Here is a 21312-nt window from a genome sequence, read left to right as displayed (position 1 = left end):
GTGACGGGGGCATTGAGAGAGGTGCCCGGAACGCTGCTCCGGCGGAGCTGCAGGGTGGGGGATGGAGACGGTGGCGGTGGAGGAGACGGGGGCCGGGGATGCATCTAGCGGTGGAGGCCAGCGCCTGGTGAAATGTGGCGGAGCGGGTGGTGGGCGTGGGGGGCGGAGAAAGAGAAACATGAGAACCGGAGAACAAAGCGGGAAAGGAAAATGACACAGGAAAGTTGGTGGATGAAAGAAGCAAGGGCAAGAAAGGCAGAGAGCAAGAGGCCTGAGTGAGCCCGGGAAACTGCGCGTGAGGGCAGTGAGCTCTCTCCTCTGTCCTACTTTGCCGTCACCAGCCCGGGAACGACTTAGACCCCACAAAGCCGTGGTGAAAATTAGAAAAAGGTCTCTTCTCTGGGTTCGTGAATTAGGAAAATGGTCTTCCTCTAGTGAGAATAGACCTCACCGAATGAGAAAAAGGGGCTCCTTTCTGCCAGCCTTCACTGGCCAACGTGGTCCCACCAAGCCTTGTTGGTTGGCTAGCAGAGAGTGGGCTGGACGTAAGGCCTGCTAGCCACTCATCTGGTGCCTGCAGGCAGTGCGAACCGCCCGGTCACACGGGGTGTCCTCACCTCCCCCCATCGGCTGGGAAGCCACCCTCACACAGCGCTCTTTGGAACCCTAAGTAACGCCGTGAGGCCACTGCTGGGCAGCTCACTTGCCCGCCCACGCCGGAGCTGGCAGGATGTGCAGACTGCTGCCATTGAAGCAAACTCCTGTCTTCAAAGCCCATCTGCCAACATTATTTGAAATGCCCACAACTGCACTGCCAAACGGCCACAGCCTGGACCTGCTGGGGAACTGGGAGTGAGGAGGACAGCCAGCCTCTCGTTTTTTAAATTCTCCCCAAACAGTAGATCTAAGAAAAAGTACTGAGGCCCTTGGACTTGGGAGACAAAGAATCAGAAAGCATATAAAACCTGAAGTCTGGATGTGGGAGTACTCTGAGCAGAAACGGTTGCTTTAATCAGCTGTAAAGCACAGAATCTCTCTCTGGAATTAGTCATTTTCTCTATTCCCATACATGCCACAAAAGGGAGATGTTTAAGAAATAGCCTGAAGTTTAGCAAAATTAACTTTTCCCCCATTCCTATCCCCAAATATTTTCATCTTCTTTATATCACCAAGATTTGCAGAACGGGAACCATCCCAATCTCCCCATCACTATTCTAGATTGGTTCTGTGGCACAGTGTATTCAACGCTATATTAATTTGCGATAGCAACGGGGCCGGGAGAATACAGTCAACAACCAGAGAAAAAGAGAACCTTAGGATATTTAAAATACGTATGGCTTTCTTGTCAAGAAGTTGCACAAAAATGTAGGAAAGGACCTAGCGACAGCGGACGAAACAAAGCAGGCGTCTTCCTTTGTACTCTGATTATGTCATTGATCTCACCGCGGCCTCCACCCCACGTCCGACCTCCCCCAGGAAATACATTTTCAGAAATGGATTATAAGCAAATTAATTGGGCTAACAGAACTTTATCAAAAAAAAAAAATCATGCATTTCCTTTCTCTAGTTCCTTCAACACCACGAGGATGTGCTTCCTTGAGTTCATCCGTGGCAGCAAGCAGAAACTCAGGCTATGAGACTCTAGCGGGCAGAGAATGGGTTTCGTTTTCACCTGCCTCGTCTTCTCCCATGGCATGATCGGGAGGGGTACCCGCTGTTTGATTTTTGTGACGATGTTAAAGGTGATGGAGTAGGCAGGACGTCCTAGGTTACAGCAGGGACCATACCCCCTGAGGGTGGCGAAGAGAAGAGTTAATCGTTGAGGAGCTGACAGCAGCGTTTCACACTGTCTCGAAGGGCCTCTTTGACTCTCTCGTTCCGGAGAGTGAAGATGAAAGGGTTCAGGAAAGGGGTTAACACGGAAATCAGCAGGGAAACTATCTTATTGTACTCGGCGGCCTGCGTTTGCTTGGGTTTCACGTACAGAAACAAGCAGCTGCCGTAGCCAATGACGACAAAGCTGAAGTGGGAGGCGCAGGTGGAGAAGGCTTTCCTCCGGCCCGAGGCGGAGGGGATCTTGAGGATGGTGGAGATGATGTAGGTGTAGGAGACGACTGTTGGTGTCAGGGACCCAATGATAATGAAAATGGCCATTAAAAAGAGAACAAACTCTGTGAAAAGAGTGTCATCACAGGATAGTTTGAGCAGTTGCCCTCGGTCACAGTAAAAATGGTCTAGCAGATTTGATTCGCAGAAGGTAAGCTGAAATGTGGCATAGACTGGCCAGATTTCAGAAAGGAACCCAAACGCCCACGATGTGATTACCACCCAGATGCAGGTGCGGCTGTTCATGATGACGTCGTACCTCAGAGGGTTGCAGACGGCCACGTAACGGTCCACGGCCATGGCCCCCAGTAAGGCAAACTCTGTGGTCCCCACGGCAAGGTACAGGAAGAGCTGGGCGACACATGCAGCCAGAGATATTGACTGCATCCCGGGGAGCAGCAACCCCCAAAGCATGACGGGGGCGATGATGGATGTGGTCAGGATCTCCAAGGTGGAGAGATGACCAAGGAAGAAGTACATGGGGGACTGCAGACGTTTGTCAACGCAGACCACCACGATGATGACCGTGTTCCCCATTAAGGTCACCGAGTAGAAGAAGAAGAATATAGCAAAAAGGATATGATGTAGTTCTTGAGACCCAGGAAAGCCTAAAAGGCAGAATTCGGTGGCACTAGAGTGATTGCTCATCATTTAGTCCTTGTTTCTGCTCCTTGTGAAACATAGATATCAAAAGAGAGGTAACACTGCTCCACGTGGTCCTGCTCTCAAGACAGAAGGAAGACAGGAGGATGAGGAACTATTTTCTACCTGATGATCAGGCGACATGCCCCTAGTACTGTGCTCTGCACAAAGCCAGACCTCGAATCTAGCTCAAAGCCAGCTGTCTGAAATGGGTGAAGACACCTTCTTCTCTATTGGTGTTAAGAAAATTGTCCTTGTCTTTTTACCCCACTGGATGTGCCTTCTCACAGGAGACAGAGGCTAAGACATTTTAAACGGCTTAGTTTTGAAGCTGAGTTGATTAGCCCCTCAGAGCGCTGGGATTGTCCTACTTTCTCTTAGGTTAAGTGTATCTATCAGATGATATGATGGCATTCCAGATGATGTTCAAAGCACGGAACTTGGAACCCCAGCACTCATCTATACTGGTTCTACATGGACCCACTTTGGAAACAGCACGAAAGAGGCAAAGGGCCTAAGACCAACATCTCTGCTTTTCTCCAGGTCCTAAAACCTCCATATTACAGAGCATCAAGGTTTCCAAGTGGGAACTCTGGAGCCTGGGAGAATTTCCCAGAGCCGATTCATTCTTCTCTAATTCCATTTTCTTTCCAAAGTCTTGGGAGGAATGAAAGATGGCACTGTCACTGACAAACACAGATCAAAAGCCACGAGCTTCTTAGGATGCCTGGATCTGTACCCCTCACTTCATCCATCCCATTACTCAAACGTCATCTCCTCACAGGATTCTTCCAATTCCTCTACCCAAAATAGGGAGGACATGATCAATCCGGGACTCGGTTTTCCTCACAGCACTTGTTATTACCTGATATGATGTTCTATGTTTAACTGTTTATTTCACTCCTTCGTTTACCATGAAACCAATGCAGCAGTGCACAGAACAATCAAAAATCTTTGCCCTGTGGAGCTTATGTTCATGTGGGGCGTGGCGGTTACACGATAACAAAGTAAATAAAATATACGTGTTTTGTAAGATGTTAGCTTATTAATCATGTCGTTAAAAAAAACTAAGCAATGAAGAGGGACAGAAAATTTACTTTTATTTATTTATTGTTCCTATGACATTAGAATATAGCTCCATGAGGTCAAGGACATGTCATTATATATATTATATATTCATATATAATATGTATACATGCCAAGTATTTCACATTCTTGAGCCAAATTAGTGACCAGACTTTTCTGTAGATGACAGGCATATGGTTACATGATCTGTGACTAAACAGCATGTGGTCCTGGCCAGGGCTGATTAGGCCATATCCCCTCAGTCTCTCTCTTCTTGGTCCCTTCCTGCCTCACGCCACCATGCTCCCTTCCTCCCCTCCCTCTGATGAAACCTCCCCAATATCTCTGTGGCCCTTTTACTGATGGGCAAACAGCCTTCCAGGACAGAACTCCTGGGACAGCTCCATGGTCTGCTTTTCCACAATCTCTGCAACCAGCACAAGATGAAAAATGCAAAAGGAGGAATCTGACTGACATCGGGGGGCTGCGTCTGTCCATAGCATCGGGTCGGAGAGGAACTGAACCTGCTCTCTGCTCTGCTGGGGGGACTGGGAGGTGACCCTGTCTGCTCTGCTGCTCCGCCAGCCCACCTTCAGGCTCCAGGTGTGCTCGCTGTTCTAGACAGCGGCCAGACCCCGATGCTCTCCTACCCTGTGCTTCACGGAGGAGAAACCTCAGAAGACACTCACCTCTACGGAAGGGCTTCGCCACCACTCACAGGGCTCTGCGGGGCTTGGCCAAGGCCAGCTCCTGTCTGGCTACTGCTGAGCCTCGCACAGAGGCCAGGGCAACTTGCTGCTGTCTCCGCTCATGATGAAAAAGACTGTCCTCAGGGAAGAGCTTAGGAAAAAGCCCCCAAATAGTAGTGTTGTGGGGAGCCGAGGGTCCCTCTCTCCTTCCCTCCCACTTCCCTCCCTCCCAAGGGGACTCAGTCCCTGAGATACCTGTTTTTAATTAGCCCAGGGTAATGTTGTCCCTAAACAATAAGTCTGGGGAGAGCAGAACAAACTTTTAGTTAGTCCTATTTCTGACCAATTAAATTTCAGAACTTCTTAAAGTTTTTGTTCAATGGGAAAACATGAAATCTCACCAATCAGAGGCTTCTCGATACTTCTCCAAAGGCCTCAACTCTAGTTTCCAGAAGATGTCTCAAACTCTACGCAGATCCCCGCTCTGCCCTTCATCCCAGGCTGTCCTTGGATTCTCTTAGCTATTCAGAGCCAAAACCAGCCCCTCCTCCCAATAAAAGACATCACAGTTGACCTCTACAACACACCGATACCCAAAAAGGCCTGCACAGTGGTCTCAGGCAAAGCCTTGACTTCATAAAAAAATCCCCCGAGAGCCTGATTTCTCCTCCACTCATTTACCAGAGGCTCCTGCTCCTAGCCCTGTGGACGCTCCACAACAAGGGGGCGAGGTCCGAGCCCCACATCCAACTTCTCTCTCTAGAACCGTCTCGGGTGTCCACTCTCTGAACATACGTGCATCTCCATGCGTTCAAGCAAGATGCATCCGGCCATTTATTCCTACAGCATGTCCCTGAGTACCAGCCCGGCATATCAGTTATATCTACAGCCTGCAACGACCGACAAGATGTAAATCGGAAATCTGCCTGGTACTGGAGGGGGACAGAAAAAGTGAGAGTTACAAAACGTGTATCTGGATCTTGGATTTCATTTCATACACCTGTCAAATCTGAGAATGTCAGTTGGTATAGAAGGGTATAAATTAGGAATAATCTTCCTTCTAGTTCCTCAAATTACCTAAGCCCAACCCGATCGCCATATAATCTTGGGAGAATTTCCGAAGTATGTATCTGCATGTTCTTTTCAATAAAAAAATGGTTTCTATACTTTTCTCTCACTTAATAGTATATAAAAGATACTCTCTTATCAACACATAGTGCCCTACTTCTTTTTTTGCACAGTAGTCCATTTATGGATGTCCCATTCTTTATCAGCTAGCCCTCTATTGATCGGTTTTTGTCATTTCCATTTTTATTATGAAAAATGATGCTATAAATATTCTTAGACATTTATAAGTCCATACATATCTTTATTTCTGGAATAAATCTGTAGAGTGGGAATTTCTAGGTCGAAAGGTAGATATATTGTAGCTGTCACTTTTTATTGGCACTACTTGATACTCTAAAGATTCTGGACTGATTCGCATAACCACAAAGACTGTAATGGGAGCTCTCTTGATTTCCTGATCCACTACCAACCAAAGATACAATCAAATTTTTATTTTAATTTTAAAGTGAAGAGAACAAACATAAAATATCTTCAAAATCAATTGAAAAACCCAATAAAATGAAAAAAAATCTTCTGAAAAATAAAAACTACCAAAACTGATTCAAAAATTGAACTGAAATCCGAAATATGTTAAATAAATTGATTCATAATTACAAACCTTCCCACACAGAAAATCACAGGTTCAGATGGGTTTACCAGTATATCCTACCAAGTATTTAAGGAAGAAATAATATAAATCCTACACAAAATCTTCTAGAAGATTGAAGAGAAGGAGACACTGTCCAATTCACTTTATAAGGTCAGAATTATCTTGATACCAATGACATCAAAAGAAAATAAACTGACAAGCCAATATTCCCTATGAACGGAGATGCAAAAATCCTTAATAAATAGAAATCAAATCCAGCAATATGTAAAGAGAATAATATGCCATAACAAGTAATAATTTTATTCCAGATATGCAAAGTTGGTTCGACATGAGGAGATTGATCCATACAATTCATCACGTTAGCAGAATTCAAGATAAAAAGACACATGATCACGTCAATAGGGAAAAAAAGGCATCTGACAAAAATCAATATCCATTGATTAAAAACTCTGACCAAACCGAGAACTAAAGTGATCTTCCTCAAACTGATAAATAGCATCTATCAAAAATCCTAACATAAAATCTAATGATGAAAGACTCGATCTTTCCCTCTAAGATAAGGAACAAGGTAAGGATAATGTTCTCACCATTTCTATTCAACACGGTGTTAGCTGATGCAATAAAGCAAGAAAATTAAAAGCATACAGTCAGGAAATAAAGAAATAAAATTATTTCTTTGCAGATACATAATCGTATGTACAGAAAATACAAGAAGTCCACACAAAAAGTTGCTAGAACTAATGAGTGATTATAGAGGTCACAAGATAAAAGTTCAATATACAAAAATCTATTGTATTACTATACGCTAATAATGAACATTGGAAATAGAAATAAAATATATAATTCACAATAGCATTCAAAAACATGAAAAACTAAGGGATATATTTAACAAACTATGTGCAAGTCCTATACACTTGAAACTATAAAACATTCCTGAGAGAATCTAAAGGCTTATGTAGATAAAGAAATAGTCTATTTTCATGAATCAGAGGCTCAATTTTGTTAGAATGTCAATTCTCTCCAAATTCATCTATAGATTGAATACGACTTCAACAAAAATCCCAGGGAATTTTTGTTAACACTGAAAAGCTGACTCTAAGATTTCTGTGCAAATGTGAAGGACCTAGAATAGCAGAAATAATTTTAAAACAGAAGACAAAGCTGGGGAACTCACAACACCTTATTTAAAGATTCTACAGATACAGCAGTCAAGACAGTATGTTATTGATATGTCATGAAGATCGACAGACCTACAGACCAATAAAATAGAATAGAAAATTCAAAAGCAGACCCAAACATGGATCTCTGATTGACGTTAACACACTAAGCGTTGGCACAACGTGTGGTGAAAGTTAAAGCAACTGGTCTCCTCACGTACCGCTGCTGGGAATGGACAATGTACAAACAACAGTGGTTGAACACACACCTTACAAACCTACGATTCCGATTCCACTCTCAGATATTTTCTCAAATGGAAACATATATCCACACAAAACACATGTCTATGAATGTCGATGCAGTTTTAGTCTCAATAAACTGCAAATGACCCAAAGGACGATCAATAGGTGAATGAATAAATAACTGGTGGAATGTCCACACGGAGTGAAATACTACTCGGCCATGAAAAAGAATGAGCTATTGTTAAATGCATCACCGCGAATAAGTCTCTACAGGATTATATGGAGCAAAAGCATCCAGACATAAAGTCGATACTTTGCTATTCCATTAATAAACTCAAGAAATGAAAAATCTGCTCCGTAGTAACAGAAGGTAGCCCGAGGCTAGAGTTGGGGATGGAGATTGACTTGAAAGGGGCACAAAAAATCTTTTGGGTGATAAACATATTTTATAATTTGGTTGTGGTGGTGTTGGGATGTGTGTATAAATTTGTTAACACACATTGCAACTTACACTTAACATGATTGCATTTATTGATATAAATTAATTTTAATAAAGTTGAAAATATATAGCAGTCTATAGTTCATCACTGAGGGGTGACAGAAAGGGAGATGCGGTAAGGTCAGGCGAAGGATGAAGATAACATTGGATCAGAAAGAAGAGAAAGCAGACAAAGTGAGATAAGTAGAATCTGGCTTAGGGTGGGTGTAGGGATGGGGAAACTAAAAAGAATGCAGCAGAAGAGGCCTTAAGTGCCCTAAAGGATGTCGGAGTGTGACAAGTAACTCCCAGACCTTTCCCCAAATAGATGTCTCTTTGATATCTAAGTGGACATCTAACAACTTTTTGAGCAACTTTTTCCAAACACTTCTTAAGGAGATAGAAATGTTTCTTTGTAAAAAGACCGATATCTCCCATCGGCAGAGCTTGTACCATTAAGAGAATATTTTAAAGTGTACATCTTTGGTGAAAGTGAAAAAATCTCAAGATCGTGTAAGGTCATGGATGAACCATTGACATTCCTTTCCACACGTCTTAGCTGTTCCATTCAGCGTGAGCCTTCGCTCTCTGGGCTTGGTTTTCTCATCTGAAATAGCAGGGCATCGATGTGCATGCTCGTCTCATTTTTTTTTCCATCTTTACCTTACTCGGATGAAGGAGCAAAGAGCAAAATTGCAGCTAGTCTTTGATTCTTAATGGTGCGCGGAGCCTCGCAGCCTCCCGCCAAGCTGTCCACTCATCACCTTCCGTCACAGAACCCCTCTGAGAAGCTAACCTTTTCTTGTCAAAATAAACGCTTTCCAGATAACAGCACGAGCAGTCGTAGGCCACAGCAGACCCAGTACCTAAACTTAGCCTAGATTAACTGGATTTTATAGGTGAGTAAAACTGGCAAATGTCCAAAATCCAACCTGGCCCAAGCTCGAGGCCATCCTACGTCTATATCTGACTTTCCCATAGAAGCACAATGGGGACACAGGCGGGAGGAGAAGTCCTCATGGCCCAGAGAAAGAAAAAGCCATGTTGATGACCTAGTAGGTAGCAGGGTTATTATCCCGTTCTGAATCCCTATCCACGAAAGAGGGAGTGAGAGAGAATAATCCTCCCTTGCTTGTCACAAAGCCTCCCAACTGAACCTCGTGTCCGCCCTTGCTTTTCTCTTTCTCCTCAATTCTCCCCATAGCAGCCTCAGTGATCTTCCGAAACACAGATGACATCAGGTCTCTCCCCTGATCAAAACCTTCTCACTGCTCTCTGAATAAAGCCCCCAGTCCTGGGAGGCCTGCGTGAATTCTGGAAATGCTTTTCCCTAATGTCATCTTGTATGACTCATCCTTCGCACCACACTGTCCAGAAACGCTGACATTCTTCCAGTTCAAGGCCGTCCGTGCCTGCTGCTCCGTCTCCGAGGGTGCGCGTTCCACGTTCCTCCCAGATGCACCTAACTAGTGCCAGCTCCCAGTGAACGGTCACTCGCGTCGAGGCTCTCCCTAACCTTCGCAGACACACTCAGGTTCCCAAACGCCCTTCTGGTGGATGCCGTGTGCACTGCCCGGACCCCTGCATGACCCAAGTCCCCACCCCCAGGCCACATCTGAGCCCAGCTACAGAAAGCGCCCTCAGGCAAGCCCAGTGGCAATGCCGACACAGGATGGCCAACTCCCAGCCCGGGTTTTAATATGGTGCCCAGGCTGCCTTCATCTTAGTCCAGCTGGGAGATTCCTCTGTGCCTTTTTCATCTCATTTTCCTTCGACGATCCTAGGAGGAAAAAGGGCCGCGGAGGCAGGCACGGCACTGCTGTGGAAGCGATCCCAAGCCATCGGCTGCTTAGATGAACCTTGGTCTCCATCCCTTTCTCCATTCAGGTCGTCTTCTCAAGTCTTAATTCTTAGAACGGAGGACTTCTCATTCATCTAAGGAGTAACACCAGTGTCACAGAATCCCCTGAGGGTCCCCTCGCGTTCCCCGTCATTCCCACGGAGATCACTCTGCTGGAGTCTAAGTTTCTCATCCAGCATAAACTCAGCTCCGAACCACATCATGGTGGCTAGCGAGAACCAAGAAAGAACACTTCCTCTCGGGAGAGAAGAAACAAAACGCATCTTTCCCCGCTGAGTCTCCAAAAGGATGTCCTTTCCCACGCCCCAGGCCCGCATCTGCGCTGCTGCCCGGGGCTTCACGGTGGCACAGGGCAAGACTTTATTTCAGATGTCAGCGTAAGGCCTGGAGACGTCATAGCTGGTGGAGCCACCCACCCCATTCCAGCTGTGCAGAAGCCCCTGTCCAGCTCGGGCAGCTGTAACACAAACCAGGGGCGATGGACCACATCTCCGATGTGACTCATGGCAAAGAGTGCACCTGTCAGGCAGGGATCTTTAGTCATGGGTTCCTTAATGTGAGCAGCTCCAGGAGAAGGTACTGTGCTTAGTGGCTAAGGTGAGTGGCTCAGATTTGCACGTGGGTCGGGCTCAGACACAACTGGATTTGAACTGAATCGGTGCTGGGTGTAGATTTCAGACCTACTGTTAAGGTTTGTCAGTGGGATGGGCACAAAGCTGTTGGAGGGACAAATCCTCTTCTTTAAATTGGAATGTCGTTGCTGGTGGCCAGGGCACAGCCTCAGATGCAGATTTCATGGGGCCAGAGAGAAGGCCAGAGGGTATCTATATCCGGCTTTGCTCTTTCCACTTCTGATAGTTTGTATCGTAGTATTGATTTTCTTTGACAATTGGAAATTTTTTTAAATATCCTTTTAGTGACCCAAAATTCCAAGGAACAGCCTAAAACTGTATTTCACACACACACACACCCTTCACACACATTGGCCCTAAGAAGGACACACACACACACACACAGTCACACACACACACACTCACACACACACATTGGCCCTAAAGAAGATGGAGAGATAATGGGCCAAGAAGATGCAAGTTCATTGCAGCCTTGACAGGACAGTGACGACTGCTTGTTGAGCACTTAGCACGTGCTGTCACCGTACTAAGTAGTTAACTCATTTCATCTTTGTAGCAGCCCTAGAAGCTAATACGATTATTAGTTTCAATTGGTGGCTAGGTAAACGAGGGCACAGACAGGGACGTAATAGGAGGGAGCAGGTTTATGTTCCACCACAAGCGTCAGACCAGAGTTCAAACGCAGGTCCAAGGTCATGCCCCGAACCACTATTCGGGAGTGAGAGGCATCAAAGGTGCACAGGAGACGCAGCAGCAGCAAAGAAGCGCCACGGGGTGGGATGCTAAGGAGCTTCTGGCAGCTGGCAGAGCGGCCACCCGGGTCTGAGGGGCATCCCTGTGGCCCCCCATGTCCTTTACAAACACACACTAGAAGGTCTCCGGAAAGAAAGCGAAGTTATGGACTCAGAACTCTCAACAGAGAGACAGCCCGGAAGGTCTTGAAGGGGCGCTTTCCAAGGGGTCTCGGTGCACCGCCTCTGGGTGGCGACACGGCTCAGCACTCAGGGGCTTCTGGGGACCTACGCTGCTTCTCTCTCCTTCCATGCACCCCCCCTCCCCTGGCCACCACCCTTTCCTGATTTTCTCTCGCGCGCATTGGGTCTTCCTCTCTTACTTCTCTGCTCCTCTCCCCTTTCCTTCCCGCCTGCTCCGTACACGTCCCTGTCTGTCGCCGTGTGTCCTTCCTTAATCCGCTCCTGTCTTCCCTCTCCTGGCCGGCGACTCTCCACGCTTTTGCTTCTCTGACCCCCTAACTCTCTTTCTCTGAGTCTCGTGTTCCCGTGTTGCGGTCTTTCTTCCTCTCTCTGCCCTCCTGTTTATCCACGACCATGCTCTTTTCTTTCTGGCCCTGTTCTCTTTCTCTCTCTGTTTCACGGTCAATGATTGTCTCACTCTCCCTCTCTCTCTCTCTCTCTCTGTTGCTATCTCTGCCTCTCCATCTCTGTCTCTTGTTCCCTTTCCATGCAGGGACCCGGCGTCTGGATCATGGCAAATCTGAGCCACCCTTCCGACTTGGTCCTCTGGGGCCTCTCCTCCTTCGGGGGGCTGCAGGCTCCGCTGTACGGGCCCTTCAAATGCTGTATCTTCTCGCCTTCGTGGGAAACACCATCATCATAGTCATGGTCATAGCCGACACCCACCTACATACTCCATGTACTTCTTTCTGGGCAACTTTGCCCTGCTGGAGACCTTGGTGACCACGACTGCAGTGCCCGGGACGCTCTTGGACCTGCTGGTCCCCCACAGTCATTCCCTTGGCTGGCTGCATGGTCCAGTTCTACTTGTACATTTCCCTGGGTTCCACTTCTTTCCTCAACCTGTCAGACATGGCCTTGACCACTCTGTGGCCATCTGCCACGCCCTGCGCTATGGCACTTTGATGAGCTGGGCTGTGTGTGTCCAGCTGGCAGGGGCTGCCTGGGCAGCTCGCTTCCTGGCCATGGTGCCCACTGTCCTCTCCTGGGCTCGCCTCAATTATTGCCATGGCAATGTCATTAACCACTTCTTCTGTGACATGTACCCGTTATTGGAACTCGCCTGCACTGACACCTACTTTGTAGGCCTCACGGTTGTTGCCAATAGTGGTGCAATCTGTATGATCATATTTATCATTCTGCTAATTTCCTACGGAGTCATCTTAAATTCTCTTAAAAGTCACAGTCAGGAAGGGAGGCGCAAAGCCCTGTCTACCTGCAGTTCTCACGTCATGGTGGTTGTCCTCTTTTTCGTCCCCTGTATTTTCATTTATGTTAGACCTGTTTCCAACTACCCCATTGATAAATATGTAACTGTGTTTTATACGGTTATCACTCCCATGTTGAATCCTTTAATATACAGCCTGAGAAATTTGGAGATGAAAAATGCTATCCAGGCACTGCAGTCAGCCCGAGGGACCCAGCCAGGCTCCGTCAGTTAGTGCTGTGAGGAGGCAGCGTACCAGCTGGGTAGGAGGAACGCCGCCAAGTTCCTTTAGGTTTTTCCCTGTATGCCTCTCATAACCACAGTGAGAGCCTGTCTAGCCCAAAGCACCATGGAAGTGCTCACCATACCCACTGGCAGCTGCAAGAACTCTGAAAGGAGCCCAGAGCTTTCGATAAAAGAAAGTACATGGGCTTTCCATCCAAGGTATAGATGCCGGGTCACGTTTTCTGATCAAGGGTGTGTGCGTGTGTGTGTGTGTGTGTGTGTGTAAAATTCCTGAAAGCCTATTAGGTCCCTTATTCCCTTTGGAATGAAATATCAGTTCCACTGCCCTCCCCCACCCCAACTAAAATTTTAAAAATCCTCAGAATCATGGTATTCTCTTAGCTTTCACCTATCCTGGCTTTTCTAACATCGTCCCAATTTAAAATATTCTGCCAAATTCTTTCTGTAAATACATTTTAATTTACCAAACTACATTTCCCAATAAAGTACAATAACTTCACTCATCAAGAGAATACTCCCAGTGCCACTTACTTCGAGACAACAAAAACTACTAATTTACCACAAATGTCAAGCTTTTTAAAAGTCTACTCTGTGGAGACAGATAAGGCGGGGAACCAGGGTCATTTGGTGCATACAGAGTGTCTAGCTTTGGAGACATGGCTTGCTCGGTGGTCCGCTGGTTCTCACTATGTGCTTCCGGCGACACCCCAGGCTAACCGCTTCCTAATCGAGGTGCCCCTTCCTCTGAATTTCTGAGAAGTCTGCTTCCTTCTTGCAGAGATGCCCTTCACTCTAAACAGAGGGTCTCTTCAGGTTCCCAATTTCAGTTTCTGGTCGAAAATCTTATCTTTTCCAATTACACATCAGAGCAATGACTGGTGTTTGCTGTTGCTATTGCATCCATTGGTTTATTTTCTCTAATTCGTCTCCGCTCACCACCTCAGATAGTAAATATTTATAGAATAAATGAAAGGATAATGAAGATATTAAAAATGATTCTACCGATACTACTTTAGCTTTGTGTGTGTGTGTCTGTGTGTATCTACACTTTACAAACCACTCTTACATATATTTTTCCATTTGGTTTAACCCTATAGTAATTCAAGAAAATGAAGATTCACTGGTCACTTGTCACGAGCAATAATGCGCTCTGCTCAGCACTGGCTGTTAAAGATCAAAAAGAAAAAAGAAAAAAAAGTGGATTCTAGCCTCGGAGATTTCTCCATGTGTTAGAGAGAGAAATTAATTCTCACACATTTGATAAGGGTTTTCCTACTTACGAGGAGGGCCGTGAGGGCCCGGGAGGGAAAGGCTGACTCGGGCTGGAGCTGCGCTGTCTTTCTGACCCACTAATGGCTAAGTTTCAGAGGACACAGAGGAAAAAAGAATTGGTCAAAGCCATGGCAGAACTGACAGTTGAACCTAGTTCTTCAAACTTCTTTTCACGTCTCCATCCTCAGAAATTCTTCTTCCGTCTGGATCCAAATTAGATTAACTAAAAGTTGGAATGGCCAGAGTCCGGGCCGCTAGACGCTTCCAGCCCCTTATTCAGCGTGTGCCCATCGAGTCCCATCTAGTTACGGACTCGTAATGGCAATAATCCTAGCAACTCCTGCATAACGGTAATCATGTGTTTCATATCCTCCCTTAAAAGAAACGCATACTGTCAGAGAGCAACTCGAGATTCAGGTTCACTTTTAAAGATTTGTATTTTACCACGATAAAACCCACAAACACATGAAGGACAACAAATACCACTATTCATGCAAGAAATAGTTTTATTCAATCCACAATGTTAATGGCATGGCAGAGGCACACTTCCCTGTAACACCATTGTTCCCAGCGTGAGGCGATGCCCTATAAGGTCAACGGCCTTCCCCGGAAGTAACTTACACGCCCAGATATAATCACAGGGGCGTAAGATGAGAGTGTTTGTAATACCCAGAACTAATTTAACATAGGTAGAATCAGTGGTGGGATTTCGTGACTCTGAAATGCCTGTCCCGTCTTTCCCACCCACCCTCCATTTGCCTGGCATTCTAACCCCAGAGATGCAGCCTTCTGGTGAGCAAGCATTAGAAACACAGAGTTCTGACTAGTTGACGCAAGAATCCATCACCGCCATGTAAACCCCAATGGGAAACCAAATGGTGGACTTATTCCTTCCAGCTGGGAGGACTAAGGAGTATGAAACCAAGGAGATGAGAGTTTTGATGTGGGGAAATAAAGGAACCAAACCATTTTTCAAATAATAGTCGGGTCTGGGTCCTGCAGTGGCCAGGAGTGGCATGCAGGCCCTTCACACACAGAGTTTTTAGGAGTCTGAGGAAGAATAGAACCCTCCAAGGCCAAGCTGGAAAATTTCAGCATTTCCTACAGAGGACCATGTTCCTATCAATCTAGGTCACCAATTCTTCAAACTTTAAGTTTCCTGATGTACACATAACCCTGGCAATAATGCCCCACAGACGCCCAAAAGGCTGAGTGACAGTGACACAGAGTTCTGCGATGAATGCTTAAGTGCTGGCTCTCTGGTAGTGGCCCTGGCTGACCTCTGGCATTTGCCAATTCCATGGTGTCAATATTCCCATCGTGTCCCATCCAGGTGCCAACACAGTATCACGGAACTTGGCATTGGGAAGAGAAGCTCGAAGCACACCATCACACAGGCTTTCATGCCCTGATGCGCGTGACACCAACTACGCCATGGCACGGAGGAAAGTAAAATGTGGTAAAATAATTAGGAGCTTCCAGTCTTCATTGCCCGTTTTTAACCTGATCTCTTTGACTGCAAGCTTCTGTTGCTTATTTTAACAATGGTCTGTGTTTAATTCCTAAAAATCTAACAATCAGTTCTCAAGAGGGTTCCAGGACATCATGGTAGCATCCGGCCTCTGGGTGTTCCCTTAGGTGCTACTCCCCACTCAAGCTAGCATCTTTGTCATTCTCCTTCCCTTGAATGAGATGTGGGTCAAGTCTAAGGATGCAAACCTCGCAGAATTGCCCTTCGACGGAACAACTCCTACGCTCTTTCTGAACGTGCTTAGGTCATTTTCAAAACTGAAGGCAATGACATTCCAGCCCTGAAGGTAAACAGCACCTTTGCGAAGACGGTATTATTGCCCTAGCGGGCAAAAGTGTCCCCGTCAATGCCCACTGCGCTCACTACGAGGCGCGTTGGACTCCGACGGGCTCTATGATTTCAGCGGGCGAAGCGTCTCTCAGAGGACACTTACACGTCACCGAGACTTGGGTGTGCGTAGGGAAGACTTCCGCGCCCACTCGGCAGCGCCCCCTCATTAAGTCCATCTCCCCGGCCTCGCACGGCCTATACGATACATCGTTTTTATTGTCCGTGTTATTTTACATGTTTAGTCGCCTCTCGCTGGGATCCACTTTTCCCCTTCTCGGCCTGTGAAGCTGCTCTTCGTACTTCGAAGCTCAACTCAAACGACTCTCTGTTTGAGACTTGCAATTGAACCAAAGAGAATTAGGCATTCCCTTCCTACACCTCCAGAGCACAGGTATGATAGCAACCGACACAGCTTTGTCTTCCTACAGGAAATTCTGAGCTCCGCAAGTCAGACGCCGAACCTTACACATCTTTGTAACTCCTGTGCCTAGAACCCAGATGGTCAATAAATGCCGGCTAGCCGTAGTAATGAGGTCTGTAGCCGAACTGGAACGTGAGTGAACACTGTAACCTGAAACGCGGGATGCCGTCTTCGTGGACAGCAACAGAATGGAGACGACAAAGCGCAGACAGACGTCGCCCCACTGCGCGGCGTCTCCATCGTGGTCTAACAGCAGCGCAGTAGGTCTGGGGTGGGGCCTGAGAGTCTGCATTTCCAACTAGCTCTCAGGAGACGCCAGTGCTGTTCCGCGGGCCACATGCTGAGCAGCAAGGGACCACAAGTACGTTTGTTGAGAACGTCAGATGCTGGTTGTGAGGGAGAGATTATTGTGGAGGCCCAAGGCCAGCCATATTGTCCCGGAAGTGACCAGAGATTCCACTCCAGAGAGAACATTGTGAAAAACAGGCAACGGACTGCTCTAGGCTGTTGATTATTTTTAATTTTTAAGAAGGGAATGCGCAGAGTTGAGTAGCAGGAGGGAATCTCCCTGGGGAAAATCTGAGTGGATTTATGAGCTGATTATTTTAGGAAGAGTAGCTGAAAGAAAGTGTTTGCATATCAGAAGGAGATAATTGCTTCCCATTTAGTACTTCAGGTTTTCACAAAGTTTGCAAGGAGAGTAAGTAATTAGTCCCTTGGGAGGTGGAGGAGAGAAAGTTCCCAGGATGAAAAACTGTTTTACCTGCTGGCCTTTACTGAAGAATCGAAAGTATCTGCCCACTTTTGGAGAGACCCACAAACAGAAACATGTCCCATGGTACTGTTTTGTTTTGTTTTGTTTTGTTTTGTTTTGTTTAAAAAAAAAAAAAAAGCTTAATAGTAGATCAAGCTCCCTGGTACTAACACAAGACTCACACCCCCAGGTTGTGGACCCTGGGGCGTTTTCCCCTCCTACCACCCCCTCTACTCTCAGCCGTGGCTGTAAGGAGTGGCCCCGACACAGTGACTCCGCACTGCCAATTAAGGACCGGGACCTCTCCTCCCGACACTCTGGGAACGGAGCTGGCCTCGGGAGCCGAGGACGCTTGCGTCGACTCCGCCTTCTTTACTATTCCAGCCCTGTCCCGATTCGATCTGCTCTAAGTGACCAGACACCAGAGTGGTCCTGCTCCCGCTGTCTTCCCATGACTTCCCTAACCGTCCCTAGATTTCCAAGGAACATCTTCCCACATCCTCCCTCCCACCCTGTCGCCCTCAACGCCAGCCTCGTCCCACTTGCTCCTGAGCTGGCTCCTACCATCTTTGCTCTACTGCTCAGGCCCCTGGGAAGTCTCCCAGCTGGGATGCCCAGGAGACCCGACCTCAGACGGTCCCCCTTTGGGACACGGACCTAAGGTCCTGTGGGAGAAGAGAAACGCGAGCCCATGTGAAGGGGAGGCAGCCAGTCGGGGAGCAGTGATCCAGCCTTCCCTTCTTTCTTGAGTTCATGAGAAGGACAAAGTCTGGGCTTTGGGGCTTCTGTGTAAGGGGCCTGGGAAAGTGACCCTCAGAGAGTCATTTCTATCTGAAGGAAAGAGGTTCCGAGGGGCCAGAAGGGAGAAGTGGGCAGCCTGGGTGTGAGCGGTGCTTCTACTGGGGAGCGATCCCAGAAAGGGGGTCCCAGCAGGTGGCACATAGTTTCTTCAGTTCGGGGGATGCCCACCCTCTCTGCTCTTCTCAGAGAACCGCCCCCCACTTTCAGAACCCCAACCTAGACTCTGAAGCCAGTACCTGAGAGGGAAACACACCCCTAGAAAGTCACACACAAAGAAATGTAAAGGAACGTAAACTAAACCACGGAGCAGGACTGGGAGGAGAGACTGTTAATAGCACATTTTTTACGACAATAGCTACATTTGCTGAGATCTTACTACGCGCCAGACCCCAGACTAAGCTTCACCTGGATTCGCTCCTCTAGTTGATGATATGTTTGCACCGTTTTCGCTCCACAGCTCCCTCAACCCCATCCGTCCCTCACTACCTGAGGCTCACAGACACGTGCCTTTGAGACATCCAGACGGGGGAGTTCATCAGCTCTCTGCAGTGAGTGGCAGAGACTTCTGTGGGGTGGGGGGCGGGAGAGACTAAGAGGAAGGAGGGTGAGGAGCTCCGGCCAGGCACCTGCGTGCCCCCTGCAGCAGGGTCCTTACTCCCGTCACCTGACAGGTGCCCTCCGGCCTCTCATCTGTGGGAGCGTCTGAGGAGGATCCTTTCGGTCATATCTTCAGTGACCTCCTTGACCTTCTCATTCTGGAAGGTGCCGATGAAGGGATTGAGGAAAGGGGTCACCGCTGCAGTCATCAGGGCCACCACCTTGTTGAGGTGTTGGCGTGGCCCTTGCCCGGCCTCGCATAAAGACGGTGCCGCCGTAGCCTGGAACCACCGTGGTGAGGTGGGCGGCGCAGGTGGAGAAGGCCCTCTGGCGCCCAGAGGCCGAGGGACGTGCAGCGCTGCGGCCACAATGAGGACGCAGGAGACCACGATAAGCAGCACGGTGGCCGGCACAAAGAGCAAGGACAAGAAGAAGTCCACGTGCTGGAAGCAGCTGGCGTCAGAGCAGGAAAGCTTGACAAGTGGGGCAGAGTCACAGACGTCGTGGTCGATGACGTCAGGGCCGCGGAACCAGAACCGTGTTTTCCGCAGGGTGAGGAGGCAGCAGAAGGAAGCTGACCGCCCGCAGACCACCCCCAGCTTCACGCGCGCCGGACCGATCGTGACGGTCAGTAGCGCAGGGTCAGCAGATGGCCACAGAGAGGTTGAGGGCTGTGACTGTGAGGATCAGGAAGTCGGTGGAGCCCAAGGAGAAGTAAAAGAAAGACTGGGCCCGACATTCGGCCAGGGACAAGGTCTTGTGAGTGGACAGCAGGTCTGCCAGCATCCTAGGAACCACCGTGGAGGTGACCGTGAGGGAGAAGTCACAGAGGAAAAAGTACATAGGCGCGTGGAGGCGGGAGACGAGGCATGTGAGTGTGGGGGTCCCCGGCCCGGTCAGCACACAGAGCAACAGGACCAGAGCAAACAGGACGACCCGGAACTCACGGAGCTGGGAGAAGCCCAGGAGCACAAATTCCCTGGCGACGCTGAAGCTACTCATGGTGCTGGACGCCAGCTCTCTGTACTCCCTGTGAGAAGCCAGGAAACCTTCGTGGAAAATCACCGTCTACCTCTCTCTTGACCTCACTCCCTGATGACTGGCCCAGCTCCCCGAGCGTGCTGGCCTAGGCCCACAGTTAACCTCAGTGTCCAGGAGGCATATTCCCAAAGGGCAGGGAACAGACTGGGTCTGACGAACGGGTCGAGAAGGTGGCGCCTCCACCTCGCCACCGCTCCTAAACTCTTCTTCTCTTGCATTCCATCGTTCCCTCTTTCATTCAGCATGTGCGCTACGCTCCAGCTCTGTGCGGGACACTTGGTGGGTCTGGTAAACACTTCCTAACAACCACATTGAATAATCTTTTAACCATAATAGTACCTGCTGTTAGCTGAGATCTTCCCATGTGTCGGGAGCTGTGCTAGGCACCTCACATGTTACTTCTTTTTATCTTTTGTGCTCAATCCTCATCCTCCTTGTCTTCTCTGCGACATATCAGGCTATAAACAACCCCTTTTTGAAACCGCGCGGCAGTCCACTCTAAGTTCTCCAGCAAGTCGGACTTTTCCTTATCTGGTCTCTTGTCTTTCTCAGTATGGATGTCCCCAAATATCTCTTCTCGTCCTTCTTCAATCTCTCTATCCTCTACTTCGGAAACCTCACCATCTTCCTTGAAAGGACCAGAGTAATCTTCAAAATGTAAATTCATCTCAAATCTGCATTTTTGTTCTCAGCCCATGTTTCTAACTTCCTGTTGACCAGCAACACATACTCGACGTGTGTAAAAATATACACATCATCTTCCCCTCCCCCAAAGTCAATATCATATTCATGATTCTCCAAACCCCGAATCATCCAGGCTTGAAACCTGAAAGGTATCTCTGATTTTCTCTTCTTTCCTCTAAACAACTTGAATTACCATCCTTAGAAGTATATTTTTTCGCCCAGTCCCCATTTTTCCACAGCCACCACCCAAGTTCAAGGCTTTTGTTTGTTCTGAATCATTGCAACAACATCCTTAAAGGATTTCCCTATATTTGACCTACCGACATACTGCTATTAAATTCATTTTTCGAAAGTATTAAGTCCACAGTCTGTTTTTCAAGTAATCTAAGGCTGTCTACAGTCATGTTACCCTGAACAAGCCCAATCCCGTCTGATCTCAGAAGCTAAGCAGGGTCGGGCCTGGTTAGTACATGGATGGGAGACCAGGAAGACCAGGTGCTGTAGGTATAAAGAATAAAAAAAATAAGAGATTGTAAGTTGACAAGGTCCTTGCAATCTGTGAGGTCAACCAAGGGTTGCCTCACCTAAAATAAATAAAAATAATAAATAAATAATCTGAGGCAATGTGATTTCAAATATATATGACCCTCAAAACCAATTGATCGAACTGTCTAGCCATCTACCTTCATACAGTAAAAGACTAGAAGGAAGTATTTAAAAATATTAACAATGGCTATCTCAGGTATAGAGATTATAGGCATTCAAGTGTATACCTATATCTTCATCTATCTATCTATCTATCTATCTATCTATCTATCTATCTATCCATCTACATCTTATTTGTTTTCCAAATGCTTTTTATTT

At 47.4% G+C, this 21312-nt stretch overlaps 1 protein-coding gene and 3 pseudogenes across 1 annotated transcript; 2 read left to right on the top strand and 2 right to left on the bottom strand.

Annotated features, from left to right (window-relative positions):
* Positions 1-1812: 1812 nt before the first annotated feature.
* On the bottom strand, positions 1813-2757 carry LOC102897428 (olfactory receptor 9A4). The gene has a single exon (XM_006910623.1). The coding sequence runs from the start codon at positions 2755-2757 to the stop codon at positions 1813-1815; it is 945 nt and encodes a 314-aa protein (XP_006910685.1).
* A 9318-nt stretch (positions 2758-12075) lies between these two features.
* LOC102897180 lies at positions 12076-13006 on the top strand (annotated as a pseudogene).
* A 5806-nt stretch (positions 13007-18812) lies between these two features.
* Positions 18813-19725, bottom strand: LOC102896938 (annotated as a pseudogene).
* A 1115-nt stretch (positions 19726-20840) lies between these two features.
* Positions 20841-20955, top strand: LOC112478814 (annotated as a pseudogene).
* Positions 20956-21312: the final 357 nt, after the last annotated feature.

The sequence above is a fragment of the Pteropus alecto genome, unplaced genomic scaffold (genome assembly GCF_000325575.1).
Source record: "Pteropus alecto unplaced genomic scaffold, ASM32557v1 scaffold22, whole genome shotgun sequence".
Classification (NCBI taxonomy): domain Eukaryota; kingdom Metazoa; phylum Chordata; class Mammalia; order Chiroptera; family Pteropodidae; genus Pteropus; species Pteropus alecto.
The sequence above is the reverse complement of the archived record's forward strand: the minus strand, read 5'-3'. Positions and strand labels throughout refer to the sequence as shown.